At 44.4% G+C, this 21,555-nt stretch overlaps 1 protein-coding gene across 2 annotated transcripts in view; it reads left to right on the top strand.

Annotated features, from left to right (window-relative positions):
* mef2cb (myocyte enhancer factor 2cb) overlaps window positions 1-20,620 on the top strand; it is a 90,305-nt gene extending 69,685 nt beyond the window's left edge. Inside the window, exons 5-10 of one of the 2 annotated variants that reach the window (XM_039013183.1) lie at window positions 2,948-3,125; window positions 3,985-4,032; window positions 15,337-15,512; window positions 16,763-16,892; window positions 17,541-17,676; window positions 17,908-20,620. In XM_039013183.1, the coding sequence (XP_038869111.1) occupies window positions 2,948-3,125; window positions 3,985-4,032; window positions 15,337-15,512; window positions 16,763-16,892; window positions 17,541-17,676; window positions 17,908-18,250 (1,011 nt within the window). In that variant the 3' untranslated portion in view covers window positions 18,251-20,620. The remainder of the gene's footprint in view (window positions 1-2,947; window positions 3,126-3,984; window positions 4,033-15,336; window positions 15,513-16,762; window positions 16,893-17,540; window positions 17,677-17,907) is intronic. The other variant, XM_039013184.1, reaches the window with a different exon arrangement.
* The last annotated feature ends 935 nt before the right edge of the window (window positions 20,621-21,555 follow it).

Raw genomic sequence — 21,555 nt, 5'->3', positions numbered from 1 at the left:
CCCACAAGTCTAGTTGATTCAACTCATTATTATTAAGTAACAGGATCCAGACTTTTTTTGTTTACTCAACTTTTGGTCAAAGTGTTTCCAGAACAACAACAAAAATTGTTGGCCCAAACCTGGCTCCAACTTGAGAAAACTTTGGCAGAAATTCTGTCAACTTAAAGTGACGTGTTGCCTCAAATTGTCTCATACATTCATTCAACTACAAATTATTATTTGGGCATCTTACCTCAAAACATGGCTGTGAAACTAGTTACACAAACAGTGCTTTTAACATACAATGTTTTCAACATGCATACACTATTTGACACACGTGGACATAAATAATTGCATTGTGCATGTTCGTTTGTACAGTAATTATTGTTCACGTCACACCTGGGATTTGAACACACAACTACTTCTTCGTGGCATTTCAATCTTCCTGCCACGCCACCATGTTTGTGTCAATTATCAGTTAATTATCAGTTATTCTCTCATCATTGCTTTGTTTGACTTATTTAAGCAATTTTTGTTTTTTCTAGATAGTTGTCAAATTTTTGTATGGCATATTATTCTGTTTTAATGTTACTCCTTAAACACTATGATAAATAACATAGTTTTCCTTGAGTGTACTTTTAACAGAGCTGAGATTTACTTTGAAGAGCAAAGTGTAGGAATACAGGTGTAATCCGTTATTGACACAGACATGGAGGCGTAGCAGGAATATAGGAATGCTGAGTTCAAATCCCAGGTGAGGACATGCACAATGTAATCATGTGTGTCAAATACATAAGATGAAAACATTATATTTTAAAAGCACTTTGCCTTTTTTAGGTAAGATGCCCAAATATACATTTCTAGTTGATTGAACACATGAGACAATTTGAACAAACATATCATTTTAAGTTGACATCATTTTTGCCTATGTTTTCTCATGTTTGGGCCAACCATTTTTTTTTTTAAAGTTCAGGTAACACTTTGACCGAAAAGTTAATAAAAAAAAAAGGCGGTGGAACCAGTAACTTAATAATATTTAGTTGAAACAACAACAAAAAAATGTTACAGTGGGGGTTGGGGGGGGGGGGGGAGTGCAGCACTGTAAAATCACATCTAATCAGTAGCAATATATTACCTCGCTGTCATTCAATGATCACTTAGTTGTGACTGTAGAGATGGACCAGTGTCGACCATAACTTCAACTGCACAGAGTAATCAAAGGTCTTAGCAGTTAGTCAGTCCCAAACAACCACAGAATGAATGCCACTCTCAATGGAAGCCAAGTGTGCTCCGCTCTCCATACAAACGCCCATATTGGAATGGTTAGCATTATAGCCATGGAGAAAGAGATGATTCCACAGTAGATCATCGAAAGGGAACAGTAACCTCTGGCAGAGTACAGTAGAGGGGGTGGAAGGGGTGTTGTGGTTAGAGGCTGGGGTCGGAGTGAGGTTGGGTTAGGGTTTGGGTGGGGGGGGGGCAGTAGCAGTAAGGGTGTCTGCACACAACAAGTGGCAGTTCAGCGTGTGGTCATGACGTCTAGCTAGCACAGGGCCTCTGGGTCGCAGGGGAGGATGGGTGAAAACAGGAAGGATGGTACCACTAAAATGACAGCTTGCAGAGGGGGCCCACTGTACGCACACCCACACACACACACACACACACACACACACTGGCCCCCAAGCTTATTCATCCAGAAAGCAAAAGTGGTTGAGGAATGGAAAAAACGTATTTAAACGTGAAATAGAATAGGAGGTGCTCCCTTTTGAGCAATTTAAGAAATCAACCAGACACCCAAGACTGCTGGCTAACCCGCGTCTGCAAAGGGCTTCAGCAAAAGCCCCCAAAACGGGTGAGAGAGAGGGAGAGACAGCAATGAAGACGAGGTGAAAGTCAAGGGTTTTGGACCCCAAAAAGTATATTTGTGTGGCTTAAAGGGAAAAGTTAGAGGGGAGAGAAAATGTAAAAAGAAGACGAGGTAGAGCTCATATCCGATTTCCTCTGGCTGATGTTCTCACTGATGAGCCCTTCCATCGCTCTGGGACACATGGCTACAATTAGGGCTATATTTTCTACTTCTTTAAGCTAACATCCAGGAGCGACCACTTCCAGGGCACTCCCAAGGTTAAGCCCTATGGTGGAGCGACACGATAAACATGACAAATCTGTCGCTTGGGGCCTAGGGGCCTAGCTACCAACCAACCAACCTCATCCACATGCTGCTAGTCTTACCTGCCACTTAAAAAACACTTGATCTCGACATGACAGAGACATACCTCTATTTTAGTAAAAACCTTAGAATGGTGTTTATATAATATACATTTACCAAAATCATACAGTATATAGATTCCCAACATCTTGCTCCACAAAATTGAGCTCATTCAGAACGAGTACATTTGTAGTAGACGATATCAGCTTCCATATCTGCTTCAAAAGGATCTGTGCATTGGAATGAGAAACAATGACCACACAGTGAAAAGTTGTTGTGTTTTCTGAGATTTACTGTTCTTTTCCCTGGAAGTCGGCTATGTTAGGATGTCACAATGTTAATCAAAGGGTGAAACAGGCACAGAGAGTCAACGATGGGGACATAGAGAGACAAGTATATTGACATTGTAGATGGTGGTTGACCCTTTAAAGATGCCACTGTGGGAAGAGACCGTCCACATTCCACAAACACATTTTTTTCTCAGTCCTGGGTGACAAGTAAAAGTCCCTTTCAGTCGTGATATTATCTGGTCGTTGACCTTTTTTGTATGACTGTGCTTTCTTTCTCGTTTATCGCTTTCTTTCTCTCGCTCACTGTTTCATTCTAGCTGTGATATTTCTTTAGCATTGGATTATTTTGTTTCTCTCTTCCACTGTAATGTTTAACAGTTATCTCTATGCCTGTGTATTCAATTGTTGTGTTCTTTTGTTTTGTCTCTCTATTGTGTTTAATCATGTGTTTCTTTTGTCTCTCTCTCAGCAGGGTGTGCCCCCCTCCAACTACGAGATGCCGGTGTCCATCCCCGTTAGCAACCAGAACAGTCTCATCTACAGCCACCCAGGAGGTTCCCTAGGCAACCACAACCTGCTGCCCCTGGCACAGCACATGCAGAGGACCAGCATGTCCCCCGGTGTCACACACAGACCTGCCAGTGCAGGTAACACACAAACAAACACAAACTCTTTCAAGAGAAGCCCTCCATAACCATTCAGGGGAACGCACACAGGAAATAAGGTCCGCTCTACTGACTGACATTTCATTTAAGGGAAGGTGACTCAATATTACATTCAAACCAAGTCAGCAGTCCCCTTCATTTACTGTGAGGCGCTGTCCTGGGGATGTCAGGCCCAATGTTTAGGTTTTAAGTTGCCGGTGACATAAGCACATGAGGCCTGTCGGTTTGTTATTGTTGTCTGAAGGCTCTATTTTGTCCCTCTGGGCAGTAGCCTGCTGCCCACACCCTCACCCTGTCATTAGGCCTGGATGCACCGCGCGCCGGCACAAAGTAAATATGAGTTTTGGCGCTGCCGCCACCACACTAACTGCACACGCTCACGCTCCTCCTACTCCTCCACCTCGCACGACTTAAAAATACAAATGCGTCATTTTTTTGGGACGCTATCGTCCAGTATCCACTCGCAGCGTCCGTTTGACTAGAACTTATGGTTTGTTGGAAAGCTGTGGAATTTGGGTTTACACACACACACACACACACACACACACACACACACACACACACACACACACACACACACACACACACACACACACACACACACACACACGCGCGCACACACACACACACACGCACACACACACACACACACACACGCACACACACACACACACATCAGCCCTGGCACAAAAGAAGAAGGGCTGATGGTTAAAGTAACTTAGACAGAGTGTCACTGAAAGGCGAGAGAGGAGGAGGGAGCTGATAGGATGTGGGTGTGAAGGAAGGAGGTCTCTCCTCTAATGTTTTCCTCTTTTCCTCTCATCCCTCTTTCATCTTTCAGGTGGCCTCATGGGTGCTGACCTCACCACTGGTGCGGTTACCAGTGCTGGTAAGGATGGCATCGTCCTTCTCACACACACAGATAAACACACACACATATAAACACACACACACAGGGCACCCACTCTCCCACCCAGGCCATTAAACTCATGACTAATACGAAACCTAAACTAAAATTGAGTTCCTGTCCTTGACGTGTTGATTTTAATGGTCTTGGAGTTCCTCGGGGAATGTTTGTCCAGTTCTGTGTCCGTGGTACATCCTGGTCTCGGCTCAGCAATTCTCTAACAAGTGGAAAAAGGGAAAGAAAATAATATTAGAGTGGGTAGGAAGACATTCAATCACAAAAGGGAAGGTGCTGTGTATGTGAGTTTGAGGGATCTTAGGGATCAGAGGTATTAAGCCTATGCTTTTATTTATCCTTCTGTCTTTTGCTCTCGCTTTCTGTGTGTCAAATCAAATCAAATCAAATTGTATTCGTCACATGCGCCGAATACAACAGGTGTAGACCTTACAGAGAAATACTGACTTACGAGCCCCTAACCGACAGTGCAGTTTCAAAAAATACGGATAAGAATAAGAGATAAAAGTAACAAGTAATTAAAGAGGAGCAGTAAAAAATAACAATATATACAGGGGGGTGCCGGTTAGTTGAGGTAGTAAGTACAGTACATGTAGGTAGAGTTAATTAAAGTGGCTATGCATAGATGACAACAGAGAGTGGCAGTGGTGTAGAGAGGGGGGGCAATGTGAATAGTCTGGGTAGCCATTTGACTAGGTTTTCAGGAGTCTTATGGCTTGGGGGTAGAAGCTGTTTAGAAGCATCTTGGACCTAGACTTGGTGCTCCGGTACCGCTTGCCGTTTGGTAGCAGAGAGAACAATCTATGACTAGGGTGGCTGGAGTCGTTCACAATTTTCAGGGCCTTCCTCTGACACCGCCTGGTACAGAAGTCCTGGATGGCAGAAAGCTTGGCCCCAGTGATGTACTGGGGCGTTCGCACTACCCTCTGTAGTGCATTGCGGTCGGAGGCTGAGCAGTTGCCATACCAGGCAGTGATGCAACCGGTCAGGATGCTCTCGATGGTGCAGCTGTAGAAACTTTTGAGGATCTGAGAACCCATGCCAAATCTTTTCAGTCTCCTGAGGGGGAATAGGTTTTGTCGTGCCCGCTTCACGACTGTCATGGTGTGCTTGGACCATGTTAGTTTGTTGGTGATGTGGACACCAAGGAACTTGAAGCTCTCAACCTGCTCCACAGCAGCCCCGTCAATGAGAATTTGGGCGTGCTCGGTCCTCCTTTTCCTGTAGTCCACAATCTTCTCCTTTGTCTTGATCACGGTGAGGGAGCGGTTGTTGTCCTGGCACCACACGGCCAGGTCTCTGACCTCCTCCCTATAGGCTGTCTCGTCGTTGTCGGCGATCAGGCCTACCACTGTTGTGTCATCGTCAAATTTAATGATGGTGTTGGAGTCGTGCCTGGCCGTGCAGTCATGAGTGAACAGGGAGTACAGGAGGGGGCTGAGCACGCACCCCTGAGGGGCCCCTGTGTTGAGGATCAGAGTGGCGGATGTGTTGTTACCTACCCTTACCACCTGGGGGCGGCCCGTCAGGAAGTCCAGGATCCAGTTGCAGAGAGAGGTGTTTAGTCCCAGGGTCCTTAGCTTATTGATGAGCTTTGAGGGCACTATAATGTGTCATGTGTGTGTGTGTGTGTGTGTGTGTGTGTGTGTGTGTGTGTGTGTGTGTGTGTGTGTGTGTGTGTGTGTGTGTGTGTGTGTGTGTGTGTGTGTGTGTGTGTGTGTGTGTGTGTGTGTGTGTGTGCGTGTGTGCGCGCTATGTCTTAATGAGCCGAGCATCATCGCACTGCATTATACGACCCTTTAACCACTGTTTATTTCCTCTATCTTGACAACACACATACGTTTAATTTTGTTTGGATATTTTAACTCATTAATAGGCTATCTACTATCATATGTCTTGAGCAAAATACATTTAACATGAGCGTGGCTCGCCATGCCATAATGTTCCTGTGGAAAGTAAATCAGGCCATGTGTTTGTGTGTGTCTGCATTTATTTGCATGAGTTTGAATGGATGTACATGTGTGTTTGTGGGGTTATATGTGGTCACAATTTGCTGTACAGATGATATTCAACGGTTTGTCTTATAGTCAGCCAATAGGCAATTGGTGAAGCCCTCGCAGATAGGGCACAGACAGCAGAAGGAGAGGGGGGAGTATTAGACTGGGTCTGGGGGGTTAGTTTCTCAGTAAGGGGTAGGGGGGGTCAAGGGAGCACAGCTGGGCAGCCCTGTCTGGTCCCCAGGGCTCCCTGGTAGGGGTCAGAGCCCGGTCCCTCTGTCTGGCCCCTCACACACTCACACACACACACAACAGAGTCGTTTGTTGTAGTGTGTGTTCCGTCGGCAGCGTGCTCCAGAGCGTGCTTCAAATGTAGCCTTTGTGTCGCCGCGGCAATGAATAGAGGCACTCTGTGAGGACCCAGTGCGCTCAGCCGCGGTGAAAACACGCCATGGAGAGAGATTCATGTGGAACTAAAAAATATTCCATTAAAGTCCCTCTTAAATCTTACAGGGGGAAAAACCACATGATGAATATTCAGCCATTCATGTGTGCAGGAGGAGAAACAGGGAGAGACACAGATGGAAGCGTTCTGTGAAGCCGGTCATAGGTTTTAATGATGTTCTGGGTTGTGTGTGACTCAGTGTGAGGTTATTTGTTCGCTTTTGCTTTGAAAAGCAGATTGTCAGTGGTGAGTGTTTTGACCTAGTGTTTGCTGCAGACGTTTGATTTTCTTATCAAATGCCCCTCGTTCTTAGAGAAACACACACAGAGCCCCTTGTGCCACTCATGCCACGGGTGCCAACATTGTTAGACAGATTTGATTGATAAGCAACACATGACACAGTTTGATACTGGAAGGTCGAGTTGTCACGTCCTTGGTGTAAAAGCGGTGTGGCAGGGACGTGCGTGTCTCTCTCTCTCTCTCTGTGTGTGTGTGTGTGTGTGTGTGTGTGTGTTTGCATTTTTACATCTCTATGTGAGTGTGTCTCATCTTTCAACCCATTTGCCAGCTTTGGAAAGAGAGAGTTAGATGGAGAGAAGGAGAGAGAGAAAGGTGTGAATGATCGAGGTGAGAGGTGACAGGGGCTGGTTCATTCTCCTACATGGTGAAACAAGCAGGCAGAGCAGAGATCAAACAGCTACTGACAGCTACACACTGTAAATACACAAATGGACATGGAAGGTGTTCTAAAGCTGGGAGTGGGACACCCTTCATCGACCTGCTCTCATTGTCTCTCTCTATATCTCCACAGGTCATAGGCAAACGCACACACACCCGCACATGCACACAGGCCTGGCACACACGCACACGCACACGCACACACACACACACACACACACACACACACACACACACACACACACACACACACACACACACACAAACACACACACACACACACACACACACACACACACACACATACACTGAGTGTAGAAAACATTAGGAATACCTTCCTAATATTGAGTTGTACCCCCTTTTGCCCTCAGAACAGCCCCAATTTGTCAGGGCGTGTACTCTCCAAGGTGTCGAAAGCGTTCCACAGGGATGTTGGCTCATGTTGACTCCAATGCTTCCCACAGTTGTATCAAGTTGGCTGGATGTCCTTTGGGTGGTGGACCATTCTTGATACTCAAGGGAAACTGTTGAGTGTGAAAAACCCAGCATTGTTGCAGTTCTTTACACAAACCGGTGCGCCTGGCACCTACTACCATACCCCGTACAAAGGCACTTAAATCTTTTGTCTTGTCCATTACCATCTGAATGGCACACATACACAATCCATGTCTCAATTGTCTCAAGGCTTAAAAATCATTCTTTAACCTATCTCCTCCCCTTCATCTACAGTCGTGGCCAAAAGTTTTGAGAATGACACAAATATTAATTTCCACAAAGTTTGCTGCTTCAGTGTCTTTAGATATTTTTGACAGATGTTACTATGAAATACTGAAGTATAATTACAAGCATTTCATAAGTGTCAAAGGCTTTTATTGACAATTACATGAAGTTGATGCAGAGAGTCAATATTTGCAGTGTTGACCCTTCTTTTTCAAAACCTCTGCAATCCACCCTGGGCCACATCCTGACTGATGGCAGCCCATTCTTGCATATTCAATGCTTGGAGTTTGTCAGAATTTGTGGGTTTTTGTTTGTCCACCTGCCTCTTGAGGATTGACCACAAGTTCTCAATGGGTTTAAGGTCTGGGGAGTTTCCTGGCCATGGACCCAAAATATTAATGTTTTGTTCCCCGAGCCACTTAGTTATCACTTTTGTCTTATGGCAAGGTGCTCCATCATGCTGGAAAAGGCATTGTTCGTCAACCAACTGTTCCTGGATGGTTGGGAGAAGTTGCTCTCGGAGGATGTAATGGTACTTTTGACATGTGTCAAAAGTACCATTCTTTATTCATTGTTCTTCGGCAAAATTGTGAGTGAGCCCACTCCCTTGGCTGAGAAGCAACCCCACACATGAATGGTCTCAGGATGCTTTACTGTTGGCATGACACAGGACTGATGGTAATGCTCACCTTGTCTTCTCCGGACAAGTTTTTTTCCGGATGCCCCAAACAATTGGAAAGGGGATTCATCAGAGAAAGGACTTTACCCCAGTCCTCAGCAGTTCAATCCCTGTACCTTTTGCAGAATATCAGTCTGTCCCTGATGTTTTTCCTTCTCTCCTGTTTTTCCTGGAGAGAAGTGGCTTCTTTGCTGCCGTTCTTGACACCAGGCAATCCTCCAAAGGTTTTCGCCTCACTGTGCGTGCAGATGCACTCACACCTGCCTGCTGCCATTCCTGAGCAAGCTCTGTACTGGTGGTGCCCCGATCCCACAGCTGAATCAACTTAAGGAGACGGTCCTGGCGCTTGCTGGACTTTCTTGGGCGCCCTGAAGCCTTCTTCACAACAATTGAACCGCTCTCCTTGAAGTTCTTGATGATGCGATAAATGGTTGATTTATGTGCAATCGTACTGGCAGCAATATCGTTGCCTGTGAAGCCCTTTTTGTGCAAAACAATGATGACAGCACGTGTTTCCTTGCAGCTAACCATGGTTGACAGAGGAAGAACAATGATTCCAAGCACCACCCTTCTTTTGAAGCTTCCAGTCTGTTATTTGAACTCAATCAGCATGACAGAGTGATCTCCAGCCTTGTCCTCGTCAACACTCACACCTGTGTTAACGAGAGAATCACTGACATGATGTCAGCTGGTCCTTTTGTGGCAGGGCTGAAATGCAGTGGAAATGTTTTTTGGGATTCAGTTCATTTGCATGACAAAGAGGGACTTAATTGCAATTAAACGCAATTAATTGCAGTTCATCTGATCACTCTTCATAACATTCTGGAGTATATGCAAATTGCCATCATACAAACTGAGGCAACAGACTTTGTGCAAATGTATATTTGTGTCATTCTCAAAACTTTTGGCCACGACTGTACACTTATTGAAGTGGATTTAACGAGTAACATCAATAAGGGATTCACCTGGATTCACCTGGATTCACCTGGTCAGTCTATGTCATGGAAATAACAATGTTTGTACAGTGTAGATATACAGTACACAGAATAGACCCTGGCACAGCTCTACAGAAACATAGATGCACTCTGTCCTGTTTGCCAATCCTCTCATCCAAGACAAGAGCCTTGAGACGAAGACACAAGGCCTATTCTTACAGAAAAAAGCTCAATGATCCCTATATCTTTGTCCATTGCCTGCATAGATACAGTAGAAGGTGTTAGTTAGCTAACTAGCATGGCGCCATAGTTCAGTTGGTGGATTCAGATTTCAATGCACGTTAGGCCAAACATCAACGGAAGTGCCTGCGTATCGAAAGTGGGATGGAACTCGCCCGTTAGACCACAACAGGACATCAGAAATTGTTCAGTAACAGTTAAATGTACATTGGTTTAACCACACCAGCCATGTGTGTATGTGTCTGTCTGTCTGTGTGCGTGTGTGTGCATGAGGCCCAATAGGCACACGTTAAAAGTTCAGAGATGCACCTTTAGGCAAGGCAGCCAGTGTGTTAGCGTACAGTCACAGTTTGGCATCCCCAGACTTCCTCTGCCTACATAAATAGCCTTCACCTTTGCATCTCCACTTCAAATCGGATGATGTCGCTGACTCTTATCTGGGCAGCGAGTTTCCATTTTTTGGTACTTCCTCAAAACGGTTGCTTCTTGTCTGCCTCAACTCACTGCTCTATTCTGCAGCGCGAGGTGGTAGCGGCCGAAGAGGAAAGGTTTGACTGTCAGTGTCGGGACGATCGTGTCTTGATGCCTTGGACTCACAGAGCTACTGCACGTCTGTACTCAGATGCTCGCTACTGTATTTGCCTATCTGTGGCCAAGTTGTTAAGATCCGTACCCAATCCATGATATAATCCAAGTGTCTTCAGTTCAGATCAACCTACTGTAAACCACTCACTAGCAGCTGTAGAGAACCTCTAGCATCCATATCGCTTGCCAATTGCCTGCCTTAAGTAATAAAGCCCATCTCCTGGGCTATTGCCAGTCTCCAGTCATATTTACAGCCTGAGCTGTTGTCCTAAAATGGCTGCCTGAAATCCCCTCCTCACCTTACGCTCAGCCTCTGGGCCGGGATCTATGAATCAGATGGGCTGTACAGTAACAGCCTTACCTTGACTTGACCTGACATACATTGATAGCTGTCACGTTCACGTTTTTTAGCCTGGGATGTTTTGGACAGTCTCGGTTTTTCTACACGTAATTCTCCGATATTTTCTAGTCTTTTCTGGCTGTTTTGATTCGCTATTCATGTCTCTCCACGTGGGCTCACTCCACGGCACAATAGTCCAGCGATGAGGATGAGAGAGAGGCAAGCAGAGCTGATGAGGCAGCTGGATGGAGTGGCTCTAGGAAAGGCTCCCATACAAAACGCACAGGTGCATCCATACACGTGCTCTGTGCACACGTACGCTGTCATGCACAGGCACACCTCAATGGACACATGCGTTCATCGTTGACATGTACAGTAATAGACACATTCAAAGTCACACGCACACAGACAAGTACTATTTGATACTCACATAAACTCTGACACTATATTAACACAATTTTGCACATAGGGATCCAAGCATGCAGACACGCACGCACGCACGCACACACACACACACACACACACACACACACACACACACACACACACACACACACACACACACACACACACACACACACACACACACACACACACTGTTTTTCTAGTTGTTGTTTTTTGTCACAGCCTCATTTTCTTTCACCGCTAGCGGTCGTTTACTCTTCAGTTTGTTCAAATTGAGCTTTCGAGACTTTTCATTTCCAAACAACAAAAACCTCGCTCTCAAATTAAACAAAGATCAGCGGGGGGAAATTGCCCAGGAAGACATCTGCGACTCATTTTCCCCTGGAGTATATGATTAGGAAATTCATTTATGTCTAACGTATAATTCCTGCCCCTCTTTCAAGTGGGAAACGTCCATACTGCGCTCTCTGTTCTACCCCTCGGAATGGGGGGGAAAAGCAGGCTGCGGGATTGGGTTAGAAACAAAGCATATACACTGCTCACTCTCTCTCGTTTTTAATGGGATGTTGCTGGGAGGGTGCCCCACTGGTTTGTGTGTGGCGTGGGTGCTAAACTCAGTCCTCCAGTCAGTCTGTCGGAGGAGGAATGTGGATTGGGTGTCTACCCCGAAGCAGGGTCTTTGTCTAGAAGAGGCAACACATGTGTTTAGCGCTGATGGCCAAATGATGGGTCCTGTCCCTCTGTGGTCTCCTAGGCCATAATTTGATGTTTTTAACACGACTCACTGGCTAGATGCAGGGTAAATGACAGTGACAGAGGTAAAATGGACATTTCTCTAAGAAAGGAAAGAATATGTCCTCACAAACCAGCCAAATCAGGCGGAGATGAGAGAATTGTGTGGGATCAACTGGGTGAAAGTGACCTCTCTCTCTGGCTCTAGGACAGTAGCATCTCCACTCCTCCACTAGTTGAATAATTTGAATATTTGAAGTAATGGTGTCCGCAGTACAGCATCAAATCAAACTTTGCTTGTCACATGCGCCGAATACAACAAGTGTAGACCTTACCGTGAAATGCTTACTTACAAGCCCTTAACTCTTCTTGAACTGCACTGTTAGTTAAGAAAATATTTACCAAATAAACTAAAGTAAAAAATAATAAAAAGTAACACAATAACATAACAATAACGAGGCTTTATACAGGGGGTGCTGGTACCGAGTCAGTGTGCGGGGGTACAGGTTAGAGATAATTTGTACATGTAGGTAGGGATGAAGTGACTATGCATAGATAATAAACAATGACTAGCAGCAGTGTACAAAACAAATGGAGGGGGGGGGGGGGGGGGGGTCAATATAATAGTCCGGTGGCCATTTTATTAATAATTCAGCAGTCTTATGGCTTGGGGGTAGAAGCTGTTAAGGAACCTTTTGGTCCTAGACTTGGAGGTCTGGTACTGCTTGAAGTGCGGTAGCAAGGAAAACAGTCTATGATTTAGGTGACTGGAAGCTCTCTCAAATTTATGGGCTTCCCTCTGACACCGCCTATTATATAGGTCCTGGATTGCAGGAAGCTTGGCCCCAGTGTTGTACTGGGCCGTACGCACTACCCTCTGTAGCACCTCTGTAGCGTGGTGATGCAACCGGTCAGGATGCTCTCGATGGTGCAGCTGTAGAACTTTTTGAGGATCTGGGGACCCATCCCAAATCTCTTAAGTCTCCTGATGGGGAAAAGGTTTTGTTGTGCCCTCTTCACGACTGTCTTGGTGTATTTGGACCATCGTTGGTGATGTGGACACCAAGGAACTTGAAACTCTCTACCCACTCCACTACAGCCCTGTTGATGTTAATGGGGGCCTGTTCGGCCTTTTCCTGTAGACCGGGATCAGCTCCTTTGTCTTGCTCACATTGAGGGAGAGGTTGTTTGCCTGGCATCACACTGCCAGTTCTCTTACCTCCTCCCTATAGGCTGTCTCATCGTTGTCAGTGATCAGGCCTACGACTGTTGTGTTGTCAGCAAACTTAATGATGGTGTTGGAGTCGTGTTTGGCCACGCAGTTATGGGTGAACAGGGAGTACAGGAGGGGACTAAGTACACACCGCTGAGGGGCCGCAATGTTGAGGATCAGCGTGGCAGATGTGTTGTTGCCTACCCTTACCACCTGGGGGCGGCCTGTCAGGAAGTCCAGGATCCGGTTGCAGAGGGAGGTGTTTAGTCCCAGGGTCATGGGCACTATGGTGTTGAACGCTGAGCTCTAGTCAATGAACAGCATTTTCACATAGGTGTTTATTTTGTCCAGGTGGGAAAGGGCAGTGTAGAGTGCGATTGAGATTGCGTCATCTGTGGATCTGTTGGGACGGTATGCGAATTTAGGCAGGTTACCTTCGCTTCCTTAGGCCAGGGACAATGGTGGTCTGCTTGAAACATTTAGATATTACAGACTCAGTCAGGGAGAGGTTTAAAATGTCAGTGAAGACACTTGCCAGTTGGTCCGTTCATGCTTTGAGTACACGTCCTGGTAATCCATCTGGCCCCACGGCCTTGTGAATGTTGACCTGTTTAAAGGTCTTGCTCACATTCGCTACCGAGACCGTTATCACACAGTCATCCAGAACAGCTGGTGCTCTCGTGAATGCTTCAGCGTTGCTTGCCTCGAAGCGAGCATAAAAGGCATTTAGCTCGTCTGGTAGGCTCGCATCACTGGGCAGCTTGCGTCTGGGCTACTCTTTGTAGTCTGTAATAGTTTTCAAGCCCTGCCACATCCGACGAGCATCAGAGCCGGTGTAGTAGGATTCAATCTTAATCCTGTATTGACGCTTGCTTGTTTGATGGTTCGTCTGAGTGCATAGCGGGATTTCTTATAGGCGTCTGGATTAGTGTCCAGTGTGGATTAGTGAATGCGGGAGCTCTAGCCTTTAGCTTGATGCGGATGTTGCCTGTGATCCATGGCTTCTGGTTGGGATATGTACGTAGGGTCACTGTGGGGACGACGTCGTCGATGCACTTATTGATGATGTCGATGACTGAGGTGGTATACTTCTCAGTGCCATTGGATGAATCCCAGAACATATTCCAGTCTGTGCTAGCAAAACAGTCCTGACCACTTCATCTGACCACTTCCTTATTGAGCGAGTCACTGGTACTTCCTGCTTTAGTTTTTGCTTGTAAGCAGGAATCAGGAGGATAGAATTATGGTCAGATTTACCAAATGGAGAGCGGGGGAGAGCTTTGTATGCATCTCTGTGTGTGGAGTAAAGGTGGTCTAGAGTTTTTTTCCTCTGGTTGCACATGTGACATGCTGGTAAAAATTTGGAAAACTGATTTAAGTGTGTCTGTATTTAAGTCCCCAGCCACTAGAAGCGCTGCTTCTGGGTGGGCATGGTCTTGTTTGCTTATGGCCTTATAGAGTTGGTTAAGTGCGGTCTTAGTGCCAGCATCGGTCTGTGGTGGTAAATAGACGGCTGCAAATAATATAGATGAGAACTCTCTTGGTAGATAATTTGGTCTACAGCTTATCATAAGGGACAATACTTCGAGACTTCTTTAATATTAGACATCGCTCACCAGTTGTTGTTGACAAAAAGACACACAGCCCTACCCCTTGTCTTACCAGACGTATCTTCTCTGTTCTGCCGGTGCATTGAAAATCCCTCCAGCTCTGTATTATCCATGTCGTCGTTCAGCCACGACTCGGTGAAACACAAGATATTGCAGTTCTTAATGTCCCGTTGGTAGGATAATCGTAGGTCATCGATTTTATTTTCCAATGATTACATGTTAGCAAGTAGAATTGATGGCAGTGGGAGTTTACTCGCTCTCTTACGGATTCTCAAAAGGCAGCCCGATCTGCGTTCTCTTTTCCTCTGTCTTTTCTTCACGCAAATGACGGGGATCTGGGCCTCGTTAACTCGTTAAAGGAAAAATCTTCTTCCAGTTCCTGGTGAATAATCCCAGTTCTGATGTCCAGAAGTTATTTTCGGTCATAAGAGACAGTAGCAGCAACATTATGTACAAAATAAGTTTGAAAATAAGTTACAAACAACGCAAAAAAATTCACAAAATAGCACAATTGGTTACGGGCATGTAAAATGTCAGCCATCCTCTTCGGTGCCGTCTTTAGCAGCGCTGAATACGCCGAACATGCTTTAACATGCTACTGTTGTCTGAAGACAATCAGACAGTAATGACGGTCTTTTGAACAGTAAAATTGATGGCTCGCTCTCTCTCTCGTCTCCCTCTCTTCTCATTAGGCAACGGCTACGGGAACCACCACCGTAACTCGCCCGGTCTGCTGGCCTCTCCGGGTAGCATGAACAAGAGCATGCAGGCCAAGTCTCCCCCACCCATGAACCTGGGCATGAACAACCGCAAGCCAGACCTGCGCGTGCTCATCCCCCCTGGAGCCAAGAACAACATGCCCTCCATGGTGAGTTGCTCATTCACTTTACCCCCAGGCCCAGTTCCAGTCCTGATCCCATCCCCCCTCACCCCTGTTTGTCCTTTTTTACATATGTCCCTTCAGTTGATTTTCTTTCTATGTGTTCTATTATCTTCTTGAGTGTTTGTTTTAAGTGGCTGAAGCTGTCCGATATATGTGCTGTCATAAGTTATGATTTTAATAAGATAGATAGACTGTTAGTGGAGTACAGTAGTAATAATACATTTCCTTTTTTAAATGAGCTTCTGTTTAGTAGCCTTACTACTAGCAGTTCCATCCTTAGAACCACACCCACCTGCTACCTCCATCCAATGAAACTAATTTGAATGTATCGCCCTCCCCTCTAATGCCGTCAGTCTGAGGATGTCAATCTGCTATTGGTAAGTTGGCCCGTCGCTCAAACTAGCAACCAAAAATAATAACAATCTCCAAACACAGATGTCATCCACCATCCTCAGTTGGATAGAAGGGAGACCAGTCATGATGCTTTAACAATAGAAGTACATCAACCCTAACTGAACCAGTGCCTTATAATTCTATGGGTGTAATTGTGTTGCTGCTCAAAGGTCAGTGATTACTTTTTACGATGTTAAGGTTAGGATTGAAGTAAAGAGTAAGATGATCCTCGTTGTCCACAAAGGGGCAACTTCCATGATCTGCGGCATGCGTTGTACATGTTGAGATGAAGGGGGGGCGTTTAGCCAGGACCTAGGGTGACACCTAGTGGTATGTCTGAGTCATTGCATCCTATCATCTTTCCTCTCTCATCCCCCTCATTTCAACCCCTCCCTCATTCTTTCCTTCTATGTCTGCTTGAGGGGCGTTGCATGGCACCTTAGCATACATGCTTCCCCTCTCTCAGAACCAGGAAATGAAAGGCAACAAAAGGAACCCTTTTATATGGCATTAAACCGCGATAATTTCTGCACCACCCTGCCACAATAAAGTGCCTCTCCCAGCCGTCTTTCTGTTGCCGTGGAGACCAGCAGGGTTACTATAGAGACAGCGGAACCTCAGAAGGGGTGGTAAATGATAGGGTTGGCAGGGTTCAGCAGTGCCGCGTGTCAAGTGATTAATTTCCAAGAAGCTGGCATCTTGTTCATTCTTCTAGCATCTGCGAAGCAAAAAAAACAAAACCACTAAGTCTATTTTTATTCTCTTTTTTTTCTTTGGTGCTGACTTTATTTGTGATGGCACTCATGCTTTTCCGTCTCTCTCTTTTTCTCTTCCCCTCATAGAACCAGAGAATAAACAACTCCCAGTCAGCACAGTCATTGGCCACCCCTGTGGTTTCAGTAGCAACGCCCACCCTACCAGGACAAGGCATGGGCGGTTACCCATCAGCCATCTCCACTTCATACGGTACTGGTAAGTACCACTGCTTTAACACATGTTCGACAGAAACACACATACACATGCACATACATACAAACACAGTCTTTGTCACATATACACTCTACATCAGTGTGTGTGTCCTTGTTACTACGTTCAGGGTATCAATGAGTCTGGAAAGTGAACTATACATGGCACACACTAGCCCCGCTATATATCTTTTTATTTGAGGATTTATTTGATTCTTATTGATTTGATAAGATCTATATCTCATACATACAGATTTGCATGACTTCACGGACATGATAGTTAATGGAAGCATGCTCATTATCAAATAAATATAACATTTTAATGCAAAATCAGGTAATAATAAGTTGTCCGGCCCTGAAACATGGCTTCATCGTAATGTGATGTTAAAAACATTTCATTTCAAAAACCTAACAGCAGGTGGTGCTGTTCATACACATATATCCCTCAATGCAACACTCCCACAGCCACTTTGTGACTCATTGGCACCTGTGTTGGCCCAGCTGGGAAAAAAAATGTATAAGGAGAAAGAAATTGACTGTTATACTATTCATTTCAGTAGCCATAATTCAAAACGAATGTACTTTACAAACCTGTTTGAACTGGCCTGAACTGGTTTTGACTGGTTGCCTTCTCTCTCTGTGTATGTCTGTGTAGAATACTCGCTGAGCAGTGCAGACCTATCCTCCCTGTCCGGCTTTAACAGTGGTAGCTCCCTCCACCTGGGCTCCATGAGCGGTTGGCAACAACAACACCTCCAGAACATGCAGCATTCGGCCCTCAGTCAGCTAGGGTGAGTATATGGAAATACAAACAAGCAGTAGACAAATCAAAGAGAAGAGGGACGGATATTGAAATGAAGCTTGTTGGCAAAACTATAGTGAAAATACTGATACATATTGATATTTTTTGACTAGATATGATATATGAATGGGAAGATTTGGAGTAAACGTGTGTGCCTGTGTGTAACTGCGGGTGCATGATGATGTTTCCTTACCCCTTGTGTTTCCTTTCCTTCCTACAGAAATTGCAATAGCAATCACTTATGTCAGAGTTCAAATCTCTCCATGCCTTCTGCTCAAAGCCTGCACATCAAGTCCGAACCTGTTTCTCCTCCTAGAGATCGCACCAGTAGCACACCGTTGTGCTACGGCATCCATCAGCAACATAACCAGTCGTCCCGCCAGGACTCGGGCCACTCCCCTGTCGACAGCCTGAGCAGCTGCAGCAGCTCCCATGAGGGCAGCGACCGGGACGAGCACAGGAACGAGTTCCACTCTCCACTGGGACTGTCTCGGCCCGCCATGGACGAGCGCGAGAGTCCCTCGGTCAAACGTGTGCGCCTGTCCGAAGGGTGGGCCACATGATAGCCCAGCGTTGGCCGTTGCCCAAGCCCTGCGACGTAATGATGCCTCGACACCATTGCCCTCTGTATCACCACGCGACACGTCACTCACCTCCAGACCCCATGCTCTCTCTCTTTTTCTCTCTCTCTCTGTTTCATTGGAGGAAGGGGGGCACGCTTTTCTAAATTGAACTGTAATGTTTTCTTTTTGCGGAGTATGTGTGCTATACATATTGAAGTTCTATAAAGCAGTGGGGATGGGACTGGTGATCCAAGAAAAAATTGGTGTTGGTTGGGGTTAGGGATATTTTTGGTGGGGAGCTATGCATTATTTGTGCCGTGTGAGAAAAAAATGATGCATATATATTTACACGTGTGTGTATGTGTAAATATATGCATATCAACAAATAAACAACAAAAAAGTCAGGTACTCTGTTTTGTAAAAGTACTTACAACTTGCCTCCGTGATAATCAGTGACTAGAGGAAAATTGAGAGCATATGTTGCTGAGCGAACAGCCTAGCACTTGAGTTGGTCAACATTGGTCAAGTTGGTCAACATGTGTACAGAGTCAATTGCATTGCTACCTTTCTCCGTAGTTCTCCCTTGCAAAATGTATGTTACGATAGATGATGTCATGTTGCAGGTTCAACGTATTTATGTAAATAGAGGGGGCAGGGGCAAAGGGGAGGGGTCAAACGTGGCTATACATTACAGATGATTCATATACAAAATGAAAGCTAATATGCAACATTTGAAGGATTGTACAGGTATACCCCGCAGGCCCATTGGTAGATGTGAGGAACCAAGATGAGAGAACCCATGCTAAACATAAAGCTCCTCATCAAACGAGGAGCACATTGATAGGACCATCCTTTTACCCAAGAGCCATGTTAGTTGAATCAAGAAACCCTGGGTCTTGTATGAAATATTCAGTAAAAAAAAAACTGTTGTACGATAGACTTGCTTATATTTTCATATGAAAGGAATACAATGCAAAGCAATTTTGTGGCTTTTTGTAGTTTCTATAAGCCAGAATGTGTTTTTTGATAGCTTTGCTAATATAAGACGGATAGTCCGATGAGAAATTAAAAAACCCTAAGCCATGAAAACAGACTGAGAACCCATGCTTAGCTGAACTGTTTTCTCTTTCTAGAGGTTTTGTTTTTAAACGTGTTTCTAATTATATATAATAATGATAATATTAAGAATCTTAAAAAAAAAAAAAAAAAAAATCTGTGAAATTAACATGCTTGTGTATAGCCTTCTAATATATAAATATATATAATAATGTTTTTTCTTTTCTTTCTTAGTGGAGTTTTCTATGTGCAATTGCACATATTGTCTGTTTTTTTGTTTTATTTGAGCCTGGGACAGTGCTGTTCAGAGGCGTATTTAGTCTAACCTTGAGGACCAGTTGAACAGAGTTGTGTTTGTGAGTAAATTCAGAAAGATAGATCTCTTTGCTGACAAACAACATATTTGTGGAAACTGTGTGGGGATTGGAACTTGGGGTTAATGTCCATGCAGGTGACATGTGTCATGCCAAATGAACGTTTTTGACATCACCCATGATGGCCCATCTGTGCATGTGTCATGATAGTCACAGTTTCTACAACAATATCCACCAACATCCTCTTTGATGGGACTTTGGCCCATGTAATTCTGTATATTTTGAACATTTTATTTCCTCTTTTCACTGCAAATCCTTTGCCAATTATTACAATGAGACCCCAAACTTGTGTGCAGGACACCACATAAGTCCAGATTACAATATTTATTTGAAAGTTCCAAATTGTATTTGTGTCAAATGATCAAGCTGTTGAGTATATCGGTGGTCTATTGTTAATCACAAGGAGTTGTGTCATATTTGACCCCACTCAGTACAATCACCAGCTCAGTGTTCCACAACCTCCTCAGCAGTGTAACATGAAGCATTCAAACAAGATGTTGTAGGAAAAATGTACATGCTGGTTTGGGAGAAGTACAACAGTTGATTTCAGACAAATATATATAAATATATATTTATTTTTTTTTAACATGAAACTAGTCACATTTCTCTCTGCCTCTCACTCCTCAGTCTGTTGTCACTCAAGTGTTATGGTATTTCTATGTGCATATTTCATGCGAGTTCACTATGTTGTTACTGTATACAGTCTGTGTAGTCAGAAACAGGGGCAGAGCCCCTAACGTGTTTTTTTTCATTTTTTTTTTTCAATACAAATGGTTAAAAAAAAAACATGATATTTCAGGCAGCATATGTGTGGAAAACCAAAGCCAGTGGCATTTCTGTGTTGTAATATTATTCAACTTTAATTTTCACGTTCATTTATGGTTATTGCAAGCATTGGAGAAAAAAAACAACAATAAAAGCATTTGCTCAAAATGTAGAATTGGTTTCCCATTTCAATTTGATTTGGTCATACTGTTCATAGCTGATAGAGGTTGAGAATGCCATTACACGTCCTCCTTGAGACATGGTAGGTATAGTAGCTAGTACTTAGTAGCTATGGTGTCGTGTTATCAGAACGCATTTCCTTGAGAACTGCAGTTAAAATCATAAAACAAAAGTGTCATTTTTTTGTATATTCATTGAGTAACATGGAAAAGTATGTTTTCCAAATCCCACTTTTGTTAATTCAGCTGATTGAGTTACTTTGCTGTTTTGTACCACTTGCTCACTCGTGAATTACGGAATACACCACACCAAGATCTCCCTTTATTTTAGCTGTGGTGTGTTTTTTGAGGTGTAGGTGGCATTTATTGATATTGTGTAAGCAAAGACATTGAGCATGCTTGATTTATTTCATATTTTATTTTGGTTATGGATTTGAAGCTTCTGTATTTCTTCACCTGTTGATCAGTTGTCATGCCATTATTCTGTATTACCCTCTATACTGGTCCCTCTAATTGACTCACCCCAGTACCTCAGCTACCGTTTGATCGGTCACGTCTAGTGCAAGGGGAAGACCACACACTTGTACAGTAATGTGGTATACATACACTTGTACAGTCATGTGGTATACCATTGCCAACTATTACCAACTATTCACTTGAGATTATTTGATTGCTCCACCATGTTTGCGGTTTTCTTTATTTTAGTTGTATACATTAAAAAAAGGTCGGGACAAAATGAGTAGCTAAAAAACTTATGTAGCTTCTAGAAATCTAAACGTTGGAGAGGTCTGAAGTTAGTGTTTGGAAAGCAAAATCAGCTCTCTGTGGCATAAGCTGGCCTTTGTTGCCACTTGAAGATAAGATATTATTAAATTAAAGCCACATCTCTGTATCTCATAGGACTTGATTCAGCTGTATGTAGTGAAAAAGT

This window comes from Salvelinus namaycush, chromosome 18 (assembly GCF_016432855.1).
Source record: "Salvelinus namaycush isolate Seneca chromosome 18, SaNama_1.0, whole genome shotgun sequence".
In the NCBI taxonomy this organism is placed as follows: Eukaryota; Metazoa; Chordata; class Actinopteri; order Salmoniformes; family Salmonidae; genus Salvelinus; species Salvelinus namaycush.
The sequence above is the reverse complement of the archived record's forward strand: the minus strand, read 5'-3'. Positions and strand labels throughout refer to the sequence as shown.